At 47.0% G+C, this 20,069-nt stretch overlaps 2 protein-coding genes across 2 annotated transcripts in view; one reads left to right on the forward strand and one right to left on the reverse strand.

Moving 5' to 3' along the window:
• Positions 1 to 20,069, reverse strand: part of MPPE1 (metallophosphoesterase 1) — a 299,670-nt gene that overhangs the window by 271,150 nt on the left and 8,451 nt on the right. The window lies entirely within an intron of this gene.
• The window catches only part of CIDEA (cell death inducing DFFA like effector a), a 44,393-nt gene that overhangs the window by 17,538 nt on the left and 6,786 nt on the right, over positions 1 to 20,069 (forward strand). The window contains exons 3-4 of the mRNA XM_075314559.1: positions 23 to 169; positions 10,169 to 10,350. Coding sequence (XP_075170674.1) covers positions 23 to 169; positions 10,169 to 10,350 — 329 coding nt within the window. The remainder of the gene's footprint in view (positions 1 to 22; positions 170 to 10,168; positions 10,351 to 20,069) is intronic.

A 20,069-nucleotide genomic window follows, 5' to 3' on the forward strand; every position in this document is an offset into this window, starting at 1 on the left:
TCCTTTAAACTTATCATTGCAGGCAGTTGAGACACTGTTTATTGTCACCAGTGTCGTAACCCTGGTGCTAGAAGAAGATGGCACTGTTGTGGACACGGAGGAGTTCTTTCAGTCTTTGGAGGACAACACACAGTTTCTACTTCTGGAGGGAAGACAAAAGTGGGCACAAGTATGTTCTCCAAAGACTTATTCTGTCTGATCAGTAATTAGAATAGAACTATTTCTACTGGCATCTGTCATGTTGGGCCCTGGATTTAAATATGTATGTCAGTTTTCACACATGAGTGATTTAAGTATGACAATGTTATCAGCCATGTATATTAACATCTGGATCACATGTTGTGCTTTATTGAACATGCATTAGTGGCACGATTTGTCTGATAAACCCACTAAAACAGCAAGTCTGTAGTATCTAGGCATCCAGTCTGCTACAGGTTAGGCTACTTTCACACTTGCGTTCAGCGGAGTCCGTCACTATGGAGAATAGCGCAGTCCGTCAACGCACTGCGCTATTCTCCATAGACTTGTATGGACAATGCACTGCAACGCAAGTGTCAGCGTTGCATCCGCTGGACAACGCAGCGTCGTTATTTTGATGCTGCGTCGGGCAGAAGGAACGCAGCATGTAACGTTTTTTGAGCAGCGCAATCCGTAGGATCTCACTGCGCATGCTTTTTTTTTTTTTTTTTTTTTTTTTTTTTTTTTAAATCACAATCTTTTATTTTGTCTCTCAGTGGCCGAACGCTCAGCTGAGCGCCCGGCCGCCGGCATGTGAGAGCGCTCAGCTGAGCGCCCGGTCGCCGGCATGTGAGAGCGCTCAGCTGAGCGCCCGGCCGCCAGCATGAGAGCGCTCAGCTGAGCGCCCGGCCGCCGGCATGTGAGAGCGCTCAGCTGAGCGCCCGGCCGCCGGCATGTGAGAGCGCTCAGCTGAGCGCCCGGCCGCCGGCATGTGAGAGCGCTCAGCTGAGCGCCCGGCCGCCGGCATGTGAGAGCGCTCAGCTGAGCGCCCGGCCGCCGGCATGTGAGAGCGCTCAGCTGAGCGCCCGGCCACTGGGTGATCATCTGATCGTTCACAATAGTCTGCTGCTGGTAAAACTGTAAAGGATAAAAAAAAATTAAAAAAAGCTTTCCATTGTTTTGTACGATCCCTTGCATCCGTTGTGCCATTATATGCAACGTATCCGTTGCATCCGTCACACAATGCAATGCTACGGATACCGTTCAACGCAAGTGTGAAAGTAGCCTTAGTTGGGTCTCCGCTCCAAAGATATTTGTTGCTGGCCTAACAGAAGGGAAAGGAAACGTTTTCTAGACCCTAATCACTCCACCTTCCCTACTCGCTAAAAATAAGCACCCATTACATACTATCTAACCCCAGATCATATCTGGTTATTGGCAGCTTTCTTTTTTGTAAAGTTGGGAACATTTCCGCCATTTTGATCAGTAAAATTTGAATTTAAAAATCCCTTAATTTCAGTATGAATAATAAAATTTGAGAGTCCTCAGTGGTTGATCCCTTTTAATGGCTAACTGAAAAGATGGTAATAAATAGGAAGCTTTCCAGACTACTCGGGTCTCTTCATCAGGGATAGTAGGCCTGAGTAGTCTCCAAAGCTTGCTATTACCATCTGTTCAGTTAACCATTAAAAAGGTATCAACCACTGAGGACTCTCAAATCTTATTATTTTTTCTATCTACTGGCTAAGGCAGCGCTCACATCAGCGGTATTTTTCCACAAAACCGGATCCGTCACAATTGCGTTTCACTTCTATTAATTTCCAATGGAGTCGCGGCAAGATGCGATCACATGCAGTTGTGTATGACGCACGCAACCACATGTGACTGCATCTTGCCGCGATTTCATTGGAAATTAATAGAACTGAAACACATTTGTGACAGATCCAGTTTTGCGGCAAAATACCGCTGATGTGAGCGCTGCCTAACCCAGTAGAAAAATATAGTTTAACTTCAGTATATTACCACTAGGTGGCAGGCACATATTGCATGATAAGCATTGCATGCTTTTCATCCGCCTTGTCACACAATTCATACTTGGTGCTAGTCAAGGGATAAGAAAGAAGTGTTGCTGTAGTCCTAATTCACATCACCTACTTCGGCTACTCCAATACTCTGCAATGAAAACATAGCACCTGGATAAACACATATGTAGAGCAGGATTTTCAAGAACATTTTCTTTAGGTAATTAAGTTCCACAGTTATGCTATAACAGTGCCAGACACTGTACTTGCCACGACAGTGGAGCCATAGAGTGCCAAATACAGTACTATCCATAGTGCCGTAATAGGCTGTGGTGCTGCAGAGTGCTAAACGCAGTAATATTCATTGTGCCGCAGTTAGCTGTGGTGCCGCAGAGTGCCAAACACAGTACTACCATGGTGCCGCAATAGGCTGTGGTGCTACAAAATGCTAAACTCAGTACAATCCATGGTGTGTGTGAGCAGATTGGTACTATGCAGCACCACGGATAGTACTGTGTTTACCAAAGACTGTATTATCCACGGTGCCACATTAGCCTATGATGTTGCAAACTGCCAAACACAGCACTATTCATGGTGCCACAGAGTGCTAAACTCAGAATTATCCATGGTGTGTAGTTTTCTATGGTGCCGCAGAGTTCTAAACCCTGTACTATCAGTGGCGCCGCAGAGACTGAAAGACAGTACTATCCATGGTGCCGCAGTAGGCTGTGGTGCAGCAGGGTGCTAAAGGCAATACTGTCCATGGTACCGTAGTTAGCCATGGTGCCGCAAAGTGCCAAAGACAGTACTACCCATTGCACCGCAGTTTAGCTGGTGTGCTGCAGAGTGCCAAACACAGTACTGGTCATGGTGCCACCGTTTATATTTGGTGTTAGAGTGCTGAACACAGTACTTACCATTGTGCTGCAGTCAGTCACAGTGCCCTTAGTCGGCACACAAAGTACATTTCATGCTCTAGCATTTCTGCTACAAGAATTAAGTTACTAGTGAGCTCCTGTACACTTTGATCATCCTGCTCCTATACAGATCTGCACAGGAAAATCTACCAGGGAAAGCATGTCATGTTCTGTCTGTAAATCAGAATCACACTGCTCCTCTTAATAAGTTAATGAAAAGCACGACTCAGGAAAGCATGTGAGATTGGAAAAAGGAAGAGGGGAGGCAGGAACCCAAGAGTCTAAATGTACAATGAGAGGATGGGTTCCAATAAAGATGTGCGAACCAGGGCACCACAGTGGTGAGTGAAAAAGTTGTCATGATTGCTTTTCAAACTTTTAGGGTGTGTGCGCACGTTGCGTCGTGTCCCTGCAGAAATTTCTGCAGTGATTTGACAGTACATGTGCGCGTCAAATCGCTGCAGAAACACTGCGTAATGAATGCAGTGAAAAATCTGATTTCATGCGCTCTGGATGCAGCCCCCACCATAGACAGAGCGGGACCTGCATCCAAAGTGCACAGAATAAGTGACATGTTGCTTTTTAGAACGCAGCGTTTTGGCAGCATGCAAATTGTTGCATTCTAAAACTCAACGTGCGCATGGATTATGCACAATCTTCATAGATTGTGCTGGGGACGCAGGACGCATGCAGTTACACTGCAGTGCACTACGCAGCGTAACTGCACACAAACACGCAACGTGCGCACAGAGCCTTAAGCAGCCTTGTGCAAAGTGAGGTCTGCATCTGGCATTTGGCTGTCAATGTCCGTCCAGCCAGTGGACTTGGGACAGCCAAACAGATGGAAGTCAAATGCTGTGCCTGTGCTGGGAGTTTTATTGCAGTGTGCACCTTAACTGCTTAGACCTGTGGATGCAGGTCAGCTGCATACAATGCAATGTGCACACCTTTTTATTGCTGAGGTGCTCATCACTGTGCGCACAGCTGATCCCGTACACCAATAAGATTCACCTCCACGCTGCCTGAGCAGCACATAGTGAGGTCCCTGCCACCTTACCTTTTTAGTAGAAGATATAAAATCTCTGCCACTTCAATATAAATCTATTTAAAGACCTACACATCCATTTAAGGCTATGTGCGCACTTACCGGATTTTGCCGCGGATTTTTCGCGGATTTGCTGCATGTTTCGCTGCAGAAAATGTTCATAACATCTCTGCAGTGAATCACCAGCAAATCCTATGGAGAAAAAAATTCCTGTGCGCACTGGGCGGAATTTGACAGCTGCATGTTTTGCTGCGGGAATCCCGCAGCAAAAACAAGTGCATGTCACTTCTTTTCCGCACATCGCTGCGGGATTTCCCTCCATTGACTCAATGTTAATCATGAAATCCCGCAGGGAATAACGCAGGCAGCAAATTCTGTGCGGTTCACTGCGTTTTCCTGCGTTATTCCCTGCGGTATTTCGCGGTTTACCTCCGGTAATGTGCATCACTTGCTTGCGGTTTTGCAGGGAAGTGATGTCATTACAGGAAGAGGAAGCCGTGCAGAGTAAACACAAACACATCACAGACACAGACACAGACACACAGACATCACAGACATAGAACACATAGACACAGACACATAGAACACACATAGAAAGAAAACGGAAATATAGGAAAAAAAGAACGTGGGCTCCGCTGCATATTTACCGTCCAGCCGAGGTAAGCACACAGCGGCGGCCCGGTATTCTCAGGCTGGGGAGGGAGAGGGGCAGGGGTAATGTCCCCCGCCTCACTCCCCCTCCCGCAGCCGAGAATATCAGCCGCAGCTGCCCCGGCACTGTCGCATGTATTATGCGACAATACCGGCGTGTCCTCGGCTCTTCTTGCCACCGTGTAGCAGTGGTGGCAAGGTAATACAAGGGGTTAATGGTGATGGGGGACCACCGCCATTAACCCCAGGCTTGATCATGGCAGCGTCTATGTGACAGCTGACATGATCAACCCGTAAGTAAAGTGAAAAAGACACAGACACCGAAAAATCCTTTTATTTTAAATAAAACAAACAAGCCTCGTTCACCCTTTTATTAACCCCCCCCAAACAAAGTTCCGGCGTAATCCACAGGTCCGACGTCCTGCGCTGCTTCCATCCAGCCGCGACTGTCACAGACAGGCTGAAAGCAGCAGACAGCAGAGGTAATTACCGGTCATTTCCCACGGCCGGTAATGTGAACTCACTGCCGACCGTGGGAAATGCAGCGATCTGTCATCTATCTATCCTTCTATCTATCTGTCTGTCTATCTATCTATCCCTCTATCTATTCTTCTGTCTATCTACTATCTCAGAATTAAAGGACTTTTTTTTTTTTTCTTCAATGTGCTTTATTGCATTGAATGCAATAAAGCACATCCCAACCCGCACGCGGCAATACCGCGAATAATACCGCGGTCAAACCGCATGCGGTTTTCGGATGCGGTTTCCCGCGGTTTTTTACCGCGGGTGCGGTAATCTTTGAGGACATGCGGAATTTTCACAAGAAAATTCCATTTCCCAGTGCGCACAGAGCCTAAGGGTTACATTTTACACATTAAATGTCTTTTAATACCTTTTCCCTTGGCCCAAAGTGTGCTTCTGGAGCTGCATCCCACCATAAAAAGTATACTTACAGGATGCATCTGCGCCATTTGGCACTGATCGCTGCAGCTGTCATGTGACATTCTTTTTCTTACATAGGTTAAAGAAACCTAGGTCCATCAAGTTCAACGTTTTTTCTTTTTCTTTTTTTTTTTTTCTTAGGAACAAAATAATAACCTACAATGTAATGTGTACTGAGGAAATCATCCAGCCCTTTTTTAAAATATGTTAGTTTCTGCCATTACTACCTCTTGTGGTAGTGTATTCCACAGTCTGACTGCTCTAACTGTAAAGAACCCGTTCCTATTTAGCTGCCGGAATCTCCTTTGTTCTATTCGCAGCGAGTCCCTCCTGATCCTTTAGTATTGTCTTTGGAAAGAAAGTCATGTGCCAGTCCCTTGTATAGACCACACATGTATTTATGCATATACCGTATTTTCCGGTGTATAAGACTAGCCCCAACTTTTCCAGTTAAAATATACAGTTTGGGATATACCGTTTATACTCGAGTATAAGCCGAGGTCCCTATTTAACCACAAAAAACTGGGATACCTTATTGACTAGGGTGGGAAATGTAGCAGCTACTGGAAAAGTTCAAAAATAAAAGTAGATCCCAATAAAATGTAATGTTCCTCCTTGTAGTAATGTGCCCCATCCTTGTTACCCCTTGTAGTAATGTGCCCCATCCTTGTGACCCTTCCTTGGGCCCTCTAGTAATGTAACCTGCAGTAATGTGCCCATTGTTTAGTAATGTCCTCCTCCTGGGCCCCTTCTTGTCCCTTTATTATGCTGTTGTTTACATACAATAAAAAATATTCTCACCTGTCCTCCATTTCCATGGTGTCCTTTGCTGCTTCTTGCAGACCGCAGGCATATAGACCCCACCATGATCGCGTCCAGTACACTGGGCCGCCTCTGCTGTCAGCGTTTTACTGCAGTTGAATGCTTTGCGCTGCCACCGTAAAGCATTCAACTGCAGTAAAGCCATGACGGCAGATAGCAGCACCGGACGCGATCACGGAGGGGTCTATATGCCTGGGAGGCAGAGGAGGTAATAGGATACAAGGTCGGGCCAGAGGGATCCGCTACCCCTCGATAGTCTTGGAGACAGGGAGGACTAATTATACGCCCTATAAGACGACCCCCGGCGTATAAGATGACCCTCGACTTTTGAGAAGATTTTCAGGGGTTAAAAACTTGTGTTATACGCCGCAAAATACGATAAATGCGATCTCTGAGATGTCTTTTTTTCTAAGCTAAATAAGCCCAACTTTTTCAACCTCTCATTATATGGGAGGCCTTCCATTCTTTGTAGTCTAGTTACTCGCCATTGAACTCACTCTCACTCCTGAATGTCCTTTTTAAAATGTGGAGCCCAAAACGGGATCCCATATTCTAGATATGACCTTACAAGTGCTTTATGGAAGGGTAACCAAAAATTGGAATTACCACAGATCCCTGCGGTGGTACCCTACTTTTAGCCAATTCCTTACCTATCTGCATGTAGTTTCCCCTAGTTCCTGCTTCTGTTCAGCCCTTCTTTACAGTACCAGTGTGACCCCATGGGCAAATTAATTGCCCAATCCTGTTTTTAAATATTTATTCTGAAGAAAACAAGTTATCCCCTATTCCTAAGAAATTAGTGCTTTGCAGCCCTCAGTCAGACTCTCAGCTATCTGCAGTTATCCCCTATGCTTTGGATAATAGCTAGCTTGTTTTTTGTGGAATAACCCTCTAAATTTCATGTTGATCATGTAATTATCCACACTAGTTTGGAACCTTATTTTTGGGGGGTTTCAGAACTCCTGTGCCGCTTGTTATTCAGCTAATAAGGCTGTAATTGGTAGTGCAGCTCTGTTCCAATCACTACAGATCAAGTACGTATTAATAGCCTTAATATTAAACTCTCAGAAATCCCCTTTGAACCTCCAGTGGCTGATCTAATAACAGGCGTGTTCTGTGTGTGCATATGGTTAAAAATACATGGGATTGCTAATCACCAGGATGAATAATGCTTACAAGTTTATTTCTGTGCTTGGGAGGACAGCTTTATATTTCACAATCTTTTCATAGGCTTTTAGGTAGATAAATATTAGAGGATGTCCTCTATGATGGTTGCTGATAGCCTGCAGCGCTCCTGTGGCATCAGCATGTCCCTCGAGCTGGCGGACCCAACGCTGGCACAGGGCTGGTGCGAGAGGCAAGTATAAAAACAACAGCATTTAAGAAGCAGTTGTCCAACCTCTTTAAGCTGTCCATACGCCTTAGGCCTCCTTCACATTTCCATGTTTCCAGTACGTGAGGGATCTGTGTTTTTTCACACTTACACATTATAACCTTTGGGGCTGCTCACATGTCCATGCTTTTTCCGGCAGAACGGATGACAAGGGCCAATAAAAGTCTGTGTGTCGCGGGCGGAGGAGGGGACGCTGCGCTCTCCCACTGCTCGGGTCTGGCTGCCGCTGCTGCTGCGGCCTCTGCTGCTCGGTGGCTCGAGCGATGGGCCGGATCCCGGGGACTCGAGCGGCGCTCCTCGCCCGTGAGTGAAAAGGGGTTTGGTTTTGGGGATTTATTGTCCGTGATGCCACCCACGGTTGTGGTGATTGTGTGGACACCACCGCTGCTCTGTATGGGGATCCCGGGAGCGGTGACAGGGAGCAGCAGAGTTGTTAGTCCTCCCCTCCGTGGGTAGGGGTTGGTTGTCCCGGGGCCCAGTGATGGGGTGGGGATGGATGGCAGGCCGGGTGCGGGGCCTGGTGAGGTGCAGGGTCGCGGGGGCAGCGCTGTGCCGTACGGCACGGTGGTACTCACTCAGCCTGAGACGTTGACACAGTTCTCGGTAAAACACACGGCTGGAAAGACTGTTCCCACGGACGGCTGCTGTTGCTTTTCCCCGGTAGTTGGCGGTGACGGTCTCTGTCCCTGCACCTAGTGTAACTGTTGGTAGCGATGGATTCCCACCGGTTACCCGCTCCCCGACTTGGATATGGGCCGGAGGAGCCCCTCTTTTGCCCGCAGGCGCTGGCCCTGAGAAACTGGTGCCTTGGCGGTGGCGGTGTCTCTCCAACGGTTGGACTGTTGCCTTCAATCGGGACTTAGTTGTTGGGAGACCCGGAGGTCCCCTTCACTGACTGATTCGGCAAATTCACGGCGACTCCTAGCCTTGCCGGGATCCGAAAGGCCCCTGCCAATGGTGCTGGCTTCTCTTCGTATACCGTTCCGATACCGCCGGGCCACCACCCGTCCACGGTCCTTTCGGCAACCTCCGATCAGCCTCGCCTGCAGACGGTCACCACCGTCTGCTAACCTTGCTGTCTCAGTCCGGGGCACACACCCGGACCAACTTCAGGCTTTCAAACTGTCACTTTTCTCTTTCTTCTACTTTCACTACTTTTACTGCACTACTACTCAGCTCCTCTCACTTCCTCCTCTAAAACTAATCTGCCTGGTTTTCCCGCCTCCAGGGCTGTGAACTCCTCGGTGGGCGGAGCCAACTATCTGGCCCACCCCCTGGTGTGGACATCAGCCCCTGGAGGAAGGCAACAAGGGTTTCTGGTTTAGCTTCGGTGTACTAATCCGGGGTGTAGGGTGTGGTGGTGTCATGACCTGTGACCCCTGGCTTGCCCAGGGCGTCACATGTGTCCGTAAAAAAAAAACCACGTACAGCGCACAGATGACATCAGTGTACAATCCGTGTGCTGGACGTGTTTAACTGAATGTATAGGAGAAGCTTTGAGAGAAATTTTTCTTTAGCCCTACTGAAAAAATACGGATATCACAGTGATGACACATTGATGGAAAACACTGATGACACCAGTACTGGTTTTACACCTACATTTTTTTTGTAGCACGTGTGTAGGGGCCCTTAGGCCTAATAGAGATGTCTGAAATTCCCCATTCCCCTGTGCATGCGGCCGAGCAGTCATGTGGCTTAGTGGGTAAGAGGCCGAACCTGTTCCAAGCTCTGGCAGCGGCATATATTTCAGCATGTACAGTCATACTGCCGGATCCTTCTCTCCCTCAGCTTCACCTATCTGGGGACAGTCAGGACCCTCCCATACACATTACATAGCCAGGCTTGCCAATATTGGCTTGTGTGGCTGTTATAATATTTTGGGGTCTTCTAATTTTCACTAATGATGGGGTCTCTTGAGTGTCTGTTATTATGGTGGGGTAAATAGCACTGCTAATCTGCGGCCGGTGGTTTATATTTCTTTTTCTGTTTGCAGTATGCACATTCATTCTCCATGCATCCGCCTAGCTTATAGTATGTGGCCTCGCTGGCAAGCTGCAGCCCCTCGTCCCGCCTGTCTTACTCATACTAGGCAGGGAAGCTGTAAGCGAAGCTTGCTAGAATGTGATGACTGTAAATTACATATGGAGTATCGAACCTTTCCATTTCACATGTTTAGTTGACTTTTTTAGAATAGCCCACTGATTCATAGCTTCTTACTGCTGAAATAATAGCTGCATTATTAGCTGTGCTGTGATGCATTACGTGATGACACACCATGGTTTATCGTTCTGCCCTCTATTGGTTTCTCACAGTGGGCACCTTCACCATCTTTTTCACTTTTCGACCACCTTTTCCTGCAAACTCTGTGAAGCTTCAACTAATAAAATAGAAATTGTGCACTCTTCTTTTTTTTTCTTAGGAAAGAAGTGCTGCACGATGCGCCCAGCAGGTGAACAAGAAAGGAATAGCTAACATTACGCTGGACTTGTACAAGCTGAGCCCCAAAGATTTTCTTGGCTGCTTGAACATAAAGGCAACCTTTTATGAAATGTACTCTGTGTCTTGCGATATTAAGTGCTTGGGTTTAAAGAAGCTCCTTCGGTGAGTATCCACTGCACATTGGTAACATTTACAGACACTGAAAAGCTGGAGTAGTCCCCACCCGCCCTAGGATTATATCATTGACATGTAATACTGTATATCATGGAAGGGAGCACACAGCCTTAAAGGGGTTGTCCACATAATTTTAACAAATGCATTGGGGAAGTTTTTGTGGCACTTATAAATGTATAAGTACTATACTTTACAAGCTGTTTTCCCGTTGGAGGAGGTTGATGGCCAGGTCTGCCATTTTGAAAGCGGAGCACTGTGCCGACTGTGAGGAAGGCTATAGGAACAAGTGCAGGATGAGAAGCAGTCACACTTATATATAAGTAAGATAAGAGACAAAGTGGCCAGCCAATTTAAACTATTATGTAAGTAGGGCATCAGTATTTTACGTCCAGCGACACCGGTGTAAAGAGAGTTTCTGGTCTCTGCTCTTATCCAGACAGTTCTTTAAAAGGCTTGCCGAGAACTGTCAGGACTTATCACAAGTATGTACTAGAAAAATAATGTCAGTGCTTATTCCTGGCAGCAAGACTTATTATTTTTGTTGTAAATTTATAGATCCCAAAGATGTTGTAATATAAAGTAAGGAAAGCAATAATTAAGATTAATTTCATGGTTACAGACTGTAGGTATAGTAAGTGAGCAGTCAAAACAGTGACATCTACAGCACTGAGGTCAATTACTAATGACTACCCTTCACATCAGTCTATATATCGGTCAGTTTCACACATTTACAGTCCAAGTATGTACCGCAATGTATAAATGGTTGTAAGTCTCCTGACCCAAGCTCAGTAACCTCATATGATATCAGCCAGTTAGGGCACTATGGTTTGTACTTGGACTGTGAATGTAGGGTGTCTGGAATTGGGAAATTTTCGACTTCCGCTTTCCAACACTAGAGCCAAATTTTTATTTTTATTTTTTTTTCCTTAGACCAATTTTGTGGTTTTCTCCCAAGTAATTGGTTCAAGCCAACAAATTTTATATTATGCACTTATATAGCGCTATTAATTCCACAGTGTTTTATAAACATGATCATCACCATTGGGGCTTACAATCTAAATTCACTAAGTATGCTTTGGATTTGGGCGGAAACTGGAGAAACCCCACTCAAACATGGGGAGAACATAAAAACACCTTGCAGAGGTTGTCCTTGATGGGATCTGAGCCCAGGACCCCAGGGCTTGCAAGACTTCACTGCTAACCACTGAGCCACCGTGCTACCCCGAATGTAAAATTGCTAGTCTAGATTTTTCAATCTTATATTGTGCTGAGACATGGCTGGCAGGTTCCTAGTGCATCTGCACATTTGGATCCTTTTTGTTTTTTGCCCCATTTCCATATTAAATATTAGAGCTGTTCTCCAAAGATGCATCCAATCTAGTTCACAAGACATCTGTCCCCTCTCCTATGTCACTGCTATGAGAAATCATGATATACATCTAACGTCGTGCTATTATTTTACTTTCCCAACCCTGAACAGTATGAACATGTTTAATCTGGGTGTTGTTCTTTTCTCTTGTCTCGAGGTATATGTATGCACATTGCCTTTTGTTGACCAAAACCTTTTCACGTGTCCGTTAGATTATTTTTATTTGTTTTATACTGAAAGGTGACCAACATGAGTGATGTCAGTGTCTCCGGACGAGCCATGTTTGATATTTTCCACCTATAAATGCACTGTGCATATCTGGATAAGAAGTGTTTGTTTTCCTGACATCACTTATTGTCAGCCTCCATGTTCGTTCCTTCACTCGCAGCTAACTTTTTACACTAGAGACGTTCCCTTGAGTTATAGAGAAGACCAGCTGTTGTGTAGAACGCAGCTGTTGTGTGTCCAGTTGTGTCCTGGAGGAGTCGGACCACACCTGCCACCATATCCTGATTTCATCCTCATTGTCCGGCTCACACAACTGAAATCTGAGCTCCTAAAGTGGAGCACAAATGTTCACATGGAGCCCCCCCCCCCCCCCCCCCCCGTGACTCTGATACAATATTACATCTCTCTTAGTCTGTACTTTCACAGTCATAGCAAAAATGACAGGAAAAGCCAAAGAAATGTGGGTCACAGACTTAGAGGGGCTTTCGAGGGCTCTGACTGTGATTGTCTGTCCTTGACTTTTGGGTCAAATACAATTCTAAAAGTGTAACCCCTTTTTAAAGGTTGCTGAGAAGTATTTACTGGCCTTCATCATTCTATCCGTCAGTTTGACAGTTTCATTTTATGGTGATTATCTTTCTACGATGTTCTCATTAAGTTTTATGTAAGACGGAACCAGAATCTTGTACTTAAGTATGGAAGCGGCAATGGTTTTCTAATTTTCCTGCATTGTTTGAAGAGGAAGTGGCCATAAAACCTGAACAAAGGTCTCAAGCTTGGTTCACTGAACTATACAAACAGAATGCTCTTATAATTTGTGTAGCTTTGACCATGGCATTTACAGTCTTGGGGCCCAGATTTAAAGGGAACCAGTCAGCTGATTCATGCTAACTTAAAGGGACTCACGGGAGTCACCTGTTGTTTTTTTTTTTTTTTCTATCCCATTTGAGAGCAGCATTATGTAGAGACAGAGACCCTGATTCCAGCGATGTCACTTCCTGAGCTGTTTGTTGTCATTTTGATAAAATCAATGTTTTCTCTGCTGTAGATCTAGCCGTTACATAGAGCTCATGAATATGCTGGACTACCTAGCAGTATGCCAAATAGTCCTCTAATGATGATCTACTGCTCATTAAGGCTACATTCACCTGACCGTTCAGTTTTTGCGGGCCACAAAAAACGGTCCTTTTTTTTTTCACATATGCATGCCTGTGGCATCCGTGTGACTTCCGTTCCGTATACTGTCAGTGTGTCATCCGTGTGCCTTCGGGTTTTTTTGCGGACCGCAAAAAACGGAAGCAGCTACAAAGATAAATAGATGAGTAGATATAGAGATGGATATATATAGAGACAGAGAGATAGAGGGATGAATGAATAAGAGGGATGGATAGATAGATGACAAAGACATATAAAAAGGCCTACCCACCTGCATATTCTATGGTGGCACCCTTTAGTGACTTTCATGTGGCACTAAAGGTTGCTTAGCCTTGTATTTAGCTAAAAAATAAATAAAGAATTAAAAAAAAAAAAAATGACATGGGGTCCCCCCTATCTTTTGTAGCCAGCTAGGGTAAAGCAGACGGCTGCAGCCTGCAAACCACAGCTGGCAGCTTCACCTTGGCTGGTAATCCAAAACAGAGGGCACCACACGCTGTTATTTTTAATTAATAAATAATTTAAAACAAAAAACACAGGGTTCCCCCCCCCAATTGGATCACTAGCCAAGTTAAAGCGGACAGCTGTGGTCTGGTATTCTCAGACTAGGGAGGTCCACCGTTATTGGACACTCCCCAGCCTAAAAATAATAGGCTACTGCCACCCCAGAAGTGGCGCATCCATTAGACGTGCCAATCCTGGCGCTTTGCCCCAACTCATCCCATTGCCCTGGTGCGGTAGCAAACGGGGTAATATATGGGGTTGATGCCAGATGTGTAATGTCACCTGGCATCAAGCCCTGGGGTTAGTGATGTCACGCGTCTGTCAAATACCTGACATCACCAACCCAGTCAGTAATAAAAAAAAAAATTGTCAAAAAAAAGTTTTATTTGAAAAATGACTGCCAAAACATTCCCTCTTTCACCAATTTATTGAAAAGAACAATCAAATCCGGGTCCGGTGTATTCCAATAAGGGGGGTCTCATGACGATCCATACCATAGTCAATGTCCCAGTCAATGAAGAACAGAATGTTCCCCATTGGCTGGGAGAGCAGTGCAGTGACCTGAGCTAACATCAATAGGTCAGCCCAGGTCACTGCAGGGCATGACTAGCGCTGCTGTCAGGAGGTTAGATGAGATCATTACCTGCTGTGACGATCTACTGCTCTCCTGACGTCAGCTCTGTCACTGCCTTCTATGCCCACCGCGTTCACAGTGAAGAATCGCGGGAGCCCGTGACGTCACCGCTAGTGACAGTCTCGGGCCGCCCGGGAGACGGGCATAGAAGGCAGTGACAGCGCTAACGTCAGGAGAGCAGGAGATCGTCACAGCAGGTAATCTCATCTAACCTCCTGATGGCAGCGCTCGTCATCCCCGTGGTTGCCCGCACTGCAGTGTGAGAACCTGCTAACATATGCCCGCACTGCAATGTGTTAGCATATGCCCGCACTGCAATGTGTTAGCATATGCCCGCACTACAATGTGTTAGCATATGCCCGCACTGCAATGTGTTAGCATATGCCCGCACTGCAATGTGTTAGCATATGCCCGCACTGCAATGTGTTAGCATATGCCCGCACTGCAATGTGTTAGCATACCCTACATGCACTTGTATGGGTGAGGAGCTTCTAACACTCCTCTATATATTTATGTCAGCTTGGGTGATCCTGGTACTCTTTGCTGCAGATTGCCCTGCAGCAAATGTAATTGGCTACCCCTGTATGTATTGTCATGGAGGTAGTTCCTGGCTGGGACTTGTTGTTTCATATCATTATCCTTGATATTTTTATGTCTCTTTCTCAATTGTTTATATAATTGTACCCAGCTCACCCAGTGTCTAGCCACTCTTTAGGTATTATACCATCTCACACCACTATTGTTATAATCTGGACTACCTGACATATAGTGCTAGGCAGACTTTTGGACGGGCCGAACTTGTATATTATTGATACACGCTCAATCTCCAGTCATGATACAACCTCTAGATCAGTGGTCGGGAACCTATGGCTCGCGAGCCAGATATGGCTCTTTTGATGGCCGTATCTGGCTCGCAGACAGGGCTCCTACCTGTCTATGGGAAGGATCAGGGCCGGCGCCAGCACCCGGCTACTCAGGGGGGCCCGGTGGCCGCGCTGTCACCGCCCCCCGCCGAGGATCGAGCTTTCAATTGCATCGGCATCGCAGGTGCCGATACAATTGAGAGCAATGATGAGAGAGTGAGCGGCGCGCTCTCTCTCTTATCATTCTCCCCGCTGTGACTGTCGGCGTTCTTCTGACAGCTCTGCAGCGAGCGCGGTGACGTCATCACTGCGCGCCTGCTGAGAGGTCAGCGAGCCACAGCAATGGACGATGCGCCGAGGAGACCGGATCAGCGGGGGGAACGAGAAGGGAGCCGCCCCTCTACTGACACTGGGCTCCCCTGACTCACAGGCCGGCCACTACACAGCGGCACTAGTACACATAGGGGCCCGGCAGCCGCTCTGCGTCTATGTGTAGTGCTGCTGTGTAGTGGCCGAACTGTGAGTCAGGGGAGCCCAGTGTCAGTAGAGGGGCCCCTGACCTGGAGAGGCCACCAGCCATGTCTGTCGCTGCAGGAGTGCTAGTCCTGACCTGCACAGCAGACGGAATCTCCATCCTGCAGGACCTGCGATGATGTCACGCCCATGTGACTGTGTGGGAGGAGACACAGGATGCCGGGCAGAAAGCAAGAGAACTGAATCCTGAAGGAGATTTGGACACATGACTGGTAATAAGAAAAGAGGGGACATGAGGGTGAGGGGGGCTGCAGGGTGAGGGGCATATGAGGGCTGCAGACTGTGACAGAAGCATGTGAAGGGGTGCACAGTGTTTGAGAGGGGTAAGTTGGGGTACAGGCAGGGTGAGATATGTGAGCAGGGTGTGTGAGATATGGGGGTGTAGTGTGTGAGATCTGGGGGGTGCAGGCTGTATGGGAAGCAGTGTGTATGTGTGGGATATGGGGGGTGCAGGCCGTATGGGGAGCAGTGTGTGTGTGTGTGATATGGGGGGTGCAGGCTGTATGGGAAGCAGGGTGTGAGAGATATGGGGGTGTAGGCTGTATGGGAAGCAGGGTGTGTGAGATATGGGGGTGTAGTGTGTGTGATATGGGGGTGCAGGCTGTATGGGGAGCAGGGTATGCGACATATGGGGGTGTAGTGTGTGGGATATGGGGGGTGCAGGCTGTATGGGGAGCAGTGTGTGTGTGTGATATGGGGGGGTGCAGGCTGTATGGGAAGCAGGGTATGTGACATATGGGGGTGTAGTGTGTGAGATCTGGGGGGTGCAGGCTGTATGGGAAGCAGTGTGTGTGTGTGGGATATGGGGGGTGCAGGCTGTATGGGAAGCAGGGTGTCTGGGCCACTGACAGATACAATTGCTCCAGCGGTCACTTAGTACACAAAGGAGTGTTCCTCTCTGCTGCACTAAGCCACCGCTGGACCTAAACAATAATTCGCTGTAAAATAATAAAATAGATAATTGACATAACTGACAATGCGTTGTGTGACATGTCCAATATTCCAGCTTCTTTCTTCTGCGAATGCCTCAAAGCTGGCATTCTCTCAACATCAGGTGGGAAGAATGCCAGCTTCCAGTCATGCGCAGGAAAAAGAAGAAGCCAGACTGCTGGACTGATGTCATGCATCGCAAGTTCACAATGTAAGTTATTTATTTGATTTTTTTTACTGCTAATTACCATTGTTTCAGTCCAGTTGTGGCTTTATACAGCAGGGAGGAGCATTCCTTGCTGTACTAAGTGAACATTGGAGCGATTGATCTGTCAATGGCCCTTTAAACATATTGTACAGCTCTCGCGGAATTATATTTCAAAATATGTGGCGTTTACGGCTCTCTTAGCCAAAAAGGTTCCTGACCCCTGCTCTAGATTATTAATTTGAGGGCTCTATTGTTTAACTGCCTTGGTATTAACCACTGCATTAGGTTTTTTGGCCTTAAATTGTGAATTAAGTAAGGTCATTTGCATGCAATATACTGCTATTTATGGATTGAAATATTTTTTCTCTATTTGTATTTCATCTCCTTCATCACAATTGGAGTATTAGTGAGGTCACATGTTATATGTGTATTTTAAGGTTTTTATGATGTCTTTGTCCCCTTTGACCCAATAAAATTTATTGTATATTAAAACATTGTATGGCTCTGATGTGCGCCCTTATTATGTGTACTTTTCCCTCCCCTTTGTTTGGAATGAGCCCTAACAGTGATTTTATTAAAACTAGACTAAGCAGCCCAGTAAGTGTCACATCGCTGGAATTAGGATCTCTGCCCCTGCATTGTTGCTCACAGGTTAGGCGGCAGATTCCCTTTAACCATGGGCAGCTTGAATGAGACACTACTAGCTCCATTATTGTAGCCATGCTTTAAAACAGTAAATGGGAATCGCATGTCTCGGGTGACTAGTCCAAGAGACGTGTCGCCTTGCAGCTTCTTCCTTTCTACTAACATAATTGAGAGAGATCTCCCTATGTGTGTTTAGAGAGAGATCTGTCAGTCAACGAGCAGAATGGGTAAGTAATTTACTTGTGTTGTCAAGAAAGGTGTTCCTGGTGGTAAATGTAAAAGTACCTTTATGATGGTAAAGAAAAGTGGGAAGAATTCCCCTCATCTATAAAATGTTTCATAATCATTAAATGGTATTCACATCTCAGTTGTTTAAGGTATATCCACAGTCTATCCATGAAAGGTCTGATAGGTGCAGGTTCCACCTCTGGGAAGGAGACATGGCTCTCTCCACGGACTTCTATGGCAGTTTGGATCTGTGTCCAAACTCCAATGAAAGTGAAAAGCAAAATGTATGATTACTAGTTAAGAGTTAGTAGTAAGGAGATGAATATCACAGACTGTATTGTAATTGACATTGTTAGAGGAAGGGGTTAAACCGCGATCCCGTGCAAGTGCAGGGAAGAGCATTGCAGTTCGAATCCATTCTTTAATATAATAATGATCATAGAAAAGAATTCTGATAATTCTTTTTACTAGTATTTTCGAATATATAGTATGTGTGTATATAATTATTTCTCTGACTCCTCATTGGGGGATACAGGACCATGGGTGTTATGCTGCCTATCCATAGGAGGACACTAAGTAGATGCAAAAGCATAGCTCCTCCTCTTCAGTATACACCCCCTGGCCGGACCAGGCAGCCTCAGTTTTAGCTTAGTGTCTGTAGGAGGCACATCCTTTTCAAGGTTTTGTTATTTTTTGAGGGCGACGGTTTCCCTTTGGGACCGATCTCCCAATACCATCAACTGGCGGGAACGCGGAGTGTCGTCTCCACGTACCCCCTCCTGCGACGCTGGATCCTGGGCTGCCTTTTACTGGACGACGGGTTCCACAGACACAGATTTTCCAGAGCCCAGGGCAGAGGCACAATTCCTCAGCCCCTCTTTGCAGGCTCTGAGTTGAACATGGCACCTGTGTGGCCGGACACAGCAAGCTGACTCTGCTATTTCCACTGCCTGGACTGAGGCAGCGTTAAGGTGAGATCCCCCCCTGACTGGTTTCCCAGACAAAGGGAGAAAAGACGGTGCAGGGAAGGCTCCCAGGACTACTGAATTTACAGTATTTATTATGAGAAAGTCCCTTGCTGATTGCAAGGAGGAGAGCCCCAGGGATCCTGAACACGCAGTGTTTAATTTTTCTTCTCTAGCTGCGTGCTGGCTGGAGGAGGGGGGGGGGACGAAAGTCCCTCGCTGTTTGCAGAAAATCCTGCACATATAATTTACCGGTGGCGGGGGGAGGGCCCAGAGCTCAGGAACTCACACACTGTTTATTTGGTCTGCTTATTTGCTGTAGCTGCGTGCTCTGATTGCAGGAAAGCCGGCAGAGATAATCCACCAAGCTGTGTGCTGACTGGAGGGAGGGGGAGAAAAACTGTCAAAGAAGCTCCCTTACCGCCGTTTTTTGCTACCAACAGCAGGGGGGCACACTGACTTCTTCTTGGCGCTCTTTTAGCGCTAAGCCCCGCCCCCCGCGGGCCGTGATAAGCCCCGTTTTCCCAGGAAAGCGTGCGAAGTTCTCCACAGAGCTTACTCCTTCCTGAGGACACAGGGCCATCGGCTGATTCTGGTGAGGTACTTGCTTCACTTGTAGCTCTGCTGAGCATTGCTCCCCCTCCTGGCATACTCCTATTAGGAACATGCAGAATTCTAAGGATACTAAGAGATTATTCAGCCTGCACTGTCTGCCACGCTGAGCTACCACGTAAACACACCTCTTCTCTCTGTGAGTCCTGTGCCCCTATAGCCCCCCAAGACCCCCCTACCACCACCGCCGCAACCGTCAGCCCAGAGCCTAGGGCTCCCAGCCCACCGGAATGGGCACAGTTTTTGTCCCAATCCATGGAAAAACTTTCACAGAACCTGGTTCTGGCTATACAATGTCGTCTTCCACACCCTTCTGGGCCCCTGGACGGAACGCAGCCTGAGGATACCCCTATGGAGGATCCTTCTGAGGTAATCCGGGCACATGCTTCACTGGTTGCAGGGATCAGGAAAAGAGCACACGGCCGGGTGTCTCCAGCACTCTCTCATGGCCCCCTTGACTCTCCCTCGGGAGCACACAGGGCAGGCTTTCCCACACGTTCCACGGCTTCTGAAGAGCTGGAGGAGGGAGAATGCTGTTTGTACCAGGAGGATTCCTTGGTTTCATCCCCTCCAGATGATCAAACTGCAATAGACTCCCTTATAGCAGCAGTCAACCAAACTCTGCATGTGGAGGATCCCCCATCCACTACCACTGACCATGCGGTCTCTTTAAAAGGGCAATGAAACCCCGAAACGTTTTCACTGATAACCCAGAGTTTCAGGTTATCCTCACAAAGCAAAGGGAGAAGCCTGAAAGGCGCTTTGTTAACCGAAAACTCATGGAGTCCCGGTACCCTTTTGTCTCACCTGCCCTTAAGGGCTGGGCCGATCC

Source organism: Anomaloglossus baeobatrachus, chromosome 6, assembly GCF_048569485.1.
Source record: "Anomaloglossus baeobatrachus isolate aAnoBae1 chromosome 6, aAnoBae1.hap1, whole genome shotgun sequence".
Classification (NCBI taxonomy): domain Eukaryota; kingdom Metazoa; phylum Chordata; class Amphibia; order Anura; family Aromobatidae; genus Anomaloglossus; species Anomaloglossus baeobatrachus.